General features: G+C 46.0%; 1 protein-coding gene across 1 annotated transcript in view; it reads left to right on the top strand.

Annotated features, from left to right (window-relative positions):
- The first annotated feature begins 2,833 nt into the window (after window positions 1-2,833).
- The window catches only part of cav2 (caveolin 2), a 16,104-nt gene continuing 11,550 nt past the window's right edge, over window positions 2,834-7,387 (top strand). The window contains exons 1-2 of the mRNA XM_072435546.1: window positions 2,834-2,994; window positions 4,016-4,203. Of these exons, the coding sequence (XP_072291647.1) occupies window positions 2,842-2,994; window positions 4,016-4,203 (341 nt within the window). The 5' untranslated portion in view covers window positions 2,834-2,841. The remainder of the gene's footprint in view (window positions 2,995-4,015; window positions 4,204-7,387) is intronic.

The following is a 7,387-nucleotide window of genomic DNA, read 5'->3' as shown; positions in this document are numbered from 1 at the left end:
ATGGTGAGAAAAGCTCTGAGACTGGACTGGAACTGGGTCTAAACTAGTCGGGTCCTGTCGGGTCCTATCGGGTCCTGTCTGGTCCTGTCGGGTCCTATCGGGTCCTGTCTGGTCCTGTCGGGTCCTGTCAGGTCCTGTCGGGTCCTGTCGGGTCCTGTCGGGTCCTGTCGGGTCCTATCGGGTCCTGTCTGGTCCTGTCGGGTCCTGTCGGGTCCTGTCGGGTCCTGTCGGGTCCTGCGAGAGGAAAGAATGATGTAATGTTCAGGTACAAATGGATTCCTCGTTCATTCCTCGTTCACTCCTCCTTCACTCCTCCTTCATTCCTCGTTCACTCCTCGTTCATTCCTCGTTCATTCCTCGTTCACTCCTCGTTCACTCCTCGTTCATTCCTCGTTCATTCCTCGTTCACTCCTCGTTCACTCCTCGTTCATTCCTCGTTCATTCCTCGTTCACTCCTCGTTCACTCCTCGTTCACTCCTCGTTCACTCCTCGTTCATTCCTCGTTCACTCCTCGTTCACTCCTCGTTCACTCCTCGTTCACTCCTCGTTCATTCCTCGTTCACTCCTCGTTCACTCCTCGTTCACTCCTCGTTCACTCCTCGTTCACTCCTCGTTCATTCCTCGTTCACTCCTCGTTCACTCCTCGTTCACTCCTCGTTCACTCCTCGTTCACTCCTCGTTCACTCCTCGTTCACTCCTCGTTCACTCCTCGTTCAGTCCTCGTTCACTCCTCGTTCACTCCTCGTTCACTCCTCGTTCACTCCTCGTTCACTCCTCGTTCAGTGTCCTCGTTCACTCCTCGTTCATTCCTCGTTCACTCCTCGTTCACTCCTCGTTCACTCCTCGTTCACTCCTCGTTCATTCCTCGTTCACTCCTCGTTCACTCCTCGTTCATTCCTCGTTCACTCCTCGTTCACTCCTCGTTCACTCCTCGTTCACTCCTCGTTCACTCCTCGTTCATTCCTCGTTCACTCCTCGTTCACTCCTCGTTCACTCCTCGTTCACTCCTCCTTCACTCCTCCTTCACTCCTCCTTCACTCCTCGTTCACTCCTCGTTCATTCCTCGTTCATTCCTCGTTCACTCCTCGTTCACTCCTCGTTCACTCCTCGTTCACTCCTCGTTCATTCCTCGTTCATTCCTTGTTCATTCCTCGTTCATTCCTTGTTCACTCCTTGTTCATTCCTCGTTCACTCCTCGTTCACTCCTCGTTCATTCCTCGTTCACTCCTCGTTCACTCCTCGTTCATTCCTCGTTCAGTCCTCGTTCACTCCTCGTTCATTCCTCGTTCACTCCACGTTCATTCCTCGTTCATTCCTCGTTCACTCCTCGTTCAGTCCTCGTTCACTCCTCGTTCACTCCTCGTTCACTCCTCGTTCACTCCTCGTTCAGTCCTCGTTCACTCCTCGTTCACTCCACGTTCATTCCTCGTTCATTCCTCGTTCACTCCTCGTTCAGTCCTCGTTCACTCCTCGTTCACTCCTCGTTCACTCCTCGTTCACTCCTCGTTCATTCCTCGTTCATTCCTCGTTCACTCCTCGTTCACTCCTCGTTCAGTCCTCGTTCACTCCTCGTTCATTCCTCGTTCACTCCTCGTTCACTCCTCGTTCACTCCTCGTTCACTCCTCGTTCATTCCTCGTTCACTCCTCGTTCACTCCTCGTTCATTCCTCGTTCACTCCTCGTTCACTCCTCGTTCACTCCTCGTTCACTCCTCGTTCACTCCTCGTTCATTCCTCGTTCACTCCTCGTTCACTCCTCGTTCAGTCCTCGTTCACTCCTCGTTCATTCCTCGTTCACTCCTCGTTCACTCCTCGTTCACTCCTCGTTCATTCCTCGTTCACTCCTCGTTCACTCCTCGTTCATTCCTCGTTCACTCCTCGTTCACTCCTCGTTCACTCCTCGTTCACTCCTCGTTCACTCCTCCTTCACTCCTCCTTCATTCCTCGTTCACTCCTCGTTCATTCCTCGTTCATTCCTCGTTCATTCCTCGTTCACTCCTTGTTCACTCCTTGTTCATTCCTTGTTCACTCCTTGTTCATTCCTTGTTCATTCCTTGTTCATTCCTTGTTCATTCCTTGTTCACTCCTTGTTCACTCCTTGTTCACTCCTTGTTCACTCCTTGTTCATGTTTGTGCCTGTGAGTCCGTGTAGTTTTCAGACACTTTTACATCTGCTCACGAGTGATAAATATGAAGAGAAACAGATTTAAAATAACAGGACACGCCTTCATCATTCGTCTGTTTGAATTGGACGCTGTGGATTTATCTAGTGTAAAATCAACTTTAACTCTAAACATGAATTCAACAAAATAAAGTCACTCTCATATATTGTTATTAGTCAAATTAAAGTTTTCGCCAAGTGTTTGCTGGGTAATTTCCTACTGTGATGTCATCAGTTACAAACAGGAAGTGCAATTAAACCTAAAAAAAAATGCTATTCTGTGAAGAAGACAAAAACCCGTTTATGTTTTTTAAGGATTCTGTGGCCCGTAGGTTTTATTAGACAGGAGAGGAAATGGAAATGAGAGTGAGGGAGGACATGCAGCAAAGCGAGTTGCGATTCGAACTCATGACACTGCGTTTGAACAAATCTTAGACTTTTAACTCTCAAGCGTCACTTTTGGTCAGTTTAATCGGCGCATCTCTTCTGGCCCCGCGCTAATGACCCGGGGCCCCGCGCTAATCACCGGGGGCCCTGTGAACAGTGGCGTCACTCATCACAGCGCGCGGCAGCGGCGACACGGCGGGAGCGCGCGCGCGTACGTCAGCCCCGGAGCCGCGCGTCAGGACCGTCCCGCGCCTCTCTCCGCTTCCCCCCCTCCGGTCCCCGCGCTGCCTCACGATGGGTCTGGAGAAGGAGAAGCTGCACGGGAGCCTCATCATGGACCAGGACGAGTTCCACCGCTGCACGGAGCCCGTTCTGTCCGGGAGACGGGCGCCGCACGCGGACGCTCCGGGCGCACGGGACGCGCGTGGCATCAACGCGCACCTGAAGGTAAACACGGGAGAGCGGAAGCGCGGGAACGAGCGGCCGTGACGGGGATTTGATGAATCTGACGCTAAATGAGAACGCGCATTGTTATTGTGTCCGGTGAGAGACGAGTGCCGCGCGTCAGAGGCGGAAAAGAGCGCGGCGCGGCGCGGCGCGGTGTGGCGCGGAGTGGAGCGCGCGGTGCTGGAGCTAAAGGGTCATTGTGACGTGAGATGTTTGGAGAAAGTGACCAAAGCGCCGCGTCTTCTCCCGTTTCAGTGTCAGAAAGTATTATTAAAGTATTATTATAGTATTATTGAAGTATTATTAAAGTATTATTAAAGTATTATTATAGTGTTATTACAGTATTATTATAGTGACTGGTGGAAACAGAGCGTGTTTGTTCTGCGCGCGCGGAGCGGAAGTTCCACGGCTCAATTTAGGCTCTAAATGGAAAAAAAAACACTCATTTTTTTAAATCAAGACCTACGGGTAGAAGCAGAAGGTCCTTTTTCACTCGTGTTCAAGCTTCTGCAGAGTTTATTCAACACGTTATTTACACATGATCAAGTCTTGAAGAGGAAACACATTCACCTGGCCAAAGGGTAAAGCTCAGGCCGTGACCATGGCAACCGCTGCATCAACCTCACAGAAGGTCCGAGCTCCTGAAGACACAGAAACATTTGATCAACTCTATTCACAACATACGTTTTCATTGTGTTTCTTCAGTTTAAATATTGTAAATTCATAGATTTCAGAGTCTGCGAATTTAAATATTTAAATTTCAGAGAGTGATTTCTGCAGATCGAGTCGTCAGCGACCGATCGAACTGAGCGACTCTTGAGTTTTCGCTGATGAATTCGAGGGCCGGGGAATCTGAGCGTTTAAAAAGTGAGAAAAACACAGTAAAAATACACCGCACGCTTCAAAAAGCATCGACTGGACTTAAAAACGAAGTAAATTCAGCCGTGTTTTTTCAGAATCGCTAACTTGACGACACAAACGAGCGTCCGTCCAAACCTCTGACCGCGCCCGCTGCTTTCAGGTGGTCTTCGAGGACGTGATCGCCGAACCCGACTCCTCCCACAGCTTCGACCGGGTCTGGGTTTGGAGTCACGCCGGCTTCGAGCTGGCCAAGTTCCTGTTCTACCGGCTCCTGACCGCTCTGCTGGCCGTGCCCGTGGCCTTCCTGCTCGGGCTGCTCGTCGCCCTGCTCAGCCTCGTCCACATATGGTAAGCACCACGACGACGACGCAGGTTCGACTCCAGAGGCTCAGTGGGTCAGTGAGGGTCAGCGAGGGTCAGCGATTGTCAGCGAGGGTCAGCGAGGGTCAGCGAGGGTCAGCGAGGGTCAGAGGCACTACAAAGATGGTTCTTCTATCGGGGCAGATCTTTACGGTAACAGGTCCTGAACTTAAGTAGACAAAAAGACGACTTCTATTGACTTCTTATTGACTTCTTATTGACTTCAATTGATTTCCTATTGACTTCTTATTGACTTCTTATTGACTTCTATTGACTTCTTATTGACTTCTTATTGACTTCTTATTGACTTCTATTGACTTGTTATTGACTTCTATTGACTTCTTATTGACTTCTATTGACTTCTTATTGACTTCTTATTGACTTCTTATTGACTTCTATTGACTTCTTATTGACTTCTTATTGACTTCTTATTGACTTCTATTGACTTGTTATTGACTTCTATTGACTTCTTATTGACTTCTATTGACTTCTTATTGACTTCTTATTGACTTCTATTGACTTCTTATTGACTTCTTATTGACTTCTTATTGACTTCTATTGACTTGTTATTGACTTCTATTGACTTCTTATTGACTTCTTATTGACTTCTATTGACTTCTATTGATTTCCTATTGACTTCTTATTGACTTCTTATTGACTTCTATTGACTTCTTATTGACTTCTATTGACTTCTTATTGACGTCTTATTGACTTCTATTGACTTCTTATTGACGTCTTATTGACTTCTATTGACTTCTTAGTAGTAGTAAAATAGTAAATTTTATTTGTATAGCACCTTTCACAGACAGAGGTCACAAAGTGCTTCACAAAACACAGAATAAAACAATAAAAACACAAAAAACTTACAGTGAACAATACATATACAACAATATACAGTAAAAACAGTCCGTAAAACAAGTGCATTTAAAAGGCCTGACTAAATAAAAAGGTTTTAAGCTGACCCTTAAAAGCAGTAACTGAGTCCAGTGACCGTAAGGAGAACGGAAGATCGTTCCAGAGTCTGGAACAGCCTGGAAGGATCGGTCTCCTCTGGTCCGAAAACGGGTGCGAGGAACCAGCAACAGTTTCTGGTCCAAGGACCTTAGTGAGCGAGAGGGAGTGTACGGTTTAATCAGATCGCTGATGTACGATGGGACCTGACCATTTAAAGCTCTAAAAGTTAAAACAAGAATTTTGAACTGTATCCGGTAGGAGACCGGCTCCAGTGAAGGGCTTTAAGAATGGGTGAAATGTGGGCCCTTCTATTTGTGCGGGTCAAGATCCTCGCTGCAGAGTTCTGGACCAGCTGCAGACGAGAGAGTTCCTTCTTGTTAAGACAGGAAAACAAGCCATTACAGTAGTCTAAACGTGAAGACACAAATGCATGAATTATAAGTTCCAGGTCATTTTGAGACACCATTTTCCTGAGCTTAGAGATTTTCCTCAACTGAAAGAAACAGTTCCTCGTCAACAGCTTGGAGTGGTGCTCTAAAGACATGTCTTTGTCAAAGACAACACCCAAGTTTCTAAGACTTGGTTTAGCAGTCTGACCTAAAACACCCAAGTACTGGTTTATCCCTGGAATGGCATCATCAGGGGCAATAATCAGAGTTTCTGTTTTGTCAGCATTTAGCTGCAAGGAGTTTTGACTCAGCCATTGTTTAATTTGCACTAAACAACTGACCAAGGAGTTCAGCTTCTGGATCTCAGAAGGTTTAAAAGAGCAATAGAGCTGAATATTGTCAGCGAACAGGTGGGAGGACACATCACTAAACTCTTTAATGATCATTCCCAGGGGAATTATATAAAGCAGAAATAGGACGGGACCCAAGACGGAGCCCTGAGGAACTCCACAAAACAGATCAGCTGAGTCAGACATTATTTGGTTTGCAGCAACACTAAAGCTCCGACCGGATAAATATGAGGAAAACCAATGAAGAACTGACCCCGACAGTCCAATCAGGTCCCTCAGTCTGTTCAACAGGATATGATGGTCGACAGTGTCAAAGGTCAACCGTGCAGACAGATCCAACAGAACTAAAACAGTGCAATTCCCAGAATCAGCAGACATCACAATGTCACTGGACACTTTCAACAATGCGGTTTCCGTAGAATGATGTTTGCGGAAACCAGATTGAAAAGAGTCGTGAATGTTTGACTGATCAAGGAAATCGGACAGTTGTTCAGAGACCACCTTCTCTAGGATCTTGGACATGAACGAGAGCTTTGAAATGGGTCTGAAACTTTTGGGGTCTGTTGGGTCCAAGTTAGTTTCTTTCAGTAAAGGCTCAACTATGGCATGTTTAAATGGACCAGGAAACACACCAGTAGAAAGAGAGAGATTTACCATTTTGGTCCCCCAGGGGCCAATAACATCAAACACTTTGAGGAAGAGCCTGCAGGGAAGGGCATCTGATGTACAAGAGGAGGGTTTCATCTTGGTCACCAGAGCTGAGATGTCTTCTAGAGTGACAGGCTTAAAAGAAGACCAGTTTTGGGAAACAGGCTCCACAGAAACAGGTTTATCAGACAATGGGAGTGGGATTTGGTCTTTGATCATCTTGATCTTATCGATAAAGAACCTGAGGAATTCATTGCTGTCGGCTTTGCAGGAAACAGGAGTCACTGCAGCTGAAGGACAAACAATAGAATTTATAGTGTCAAACAACACTTTGGGGTTTTTCTTGTTGGATGTTGACTATTGATTATTGACTTCTATTGACTTCTGTTGACTTCTTATTGAATTCTATTGACTTCTTATTAACTTCTTATTAACTTCTATTGACTTCTTATTGACTTCTATTGACTTCTGTTGACTTCTATTGATTTCCTATTGACTTCTTATTGACTTCTTATTGACTTCTATTGATTTCCTATTGACTTCTTATTGACTTCTTATTGACTTCTATTGACTTCTTATTGACTTCTGTTGATTTCCTATTGACTTCTTATTGACTTCTATAGTAGTAGTAATATTAGTAGTCTGTAGTATTAGTCTGTAGTAGTAGTCTGTAGTAGTAGTAGTAGTCTGTAGCAGTAGTAGTAGTCTGTAGCAGTAGGCTGTAGTATTAGTAGTAGTCTGTAGTAGTAGGCTGTGGTTGTAGTCTGTAGTATTAGGTTGTAGTAGTAGTAGTAGTAGTAGTAGTAGTAGTAGTAGTAGTAGACTTGAATA

This window comes from Eucyclogobius newberryi, unplaced genomic scaffold (assembly GCF_026437365.1).
Source record: "Eucyclogobius newberryi isolate DKJ021-1_F unplaced genomic scaffold, fEucNew1.0.hap1 SCAF_7, whole genome shotgun sequence".
Taxonomy (NCBI): domain Eukaryota; kingdom Metazoa; phylum Chordata; class Actinopteri; order Gobiiformes; family Gobiidae; genus Eucyclogobius; species Eucyclogobius newberryi.
Note: the sequence above shows the minus strand (reverse complement) of the source record. Positions and strands in the feature narration are given on the sequence as shown.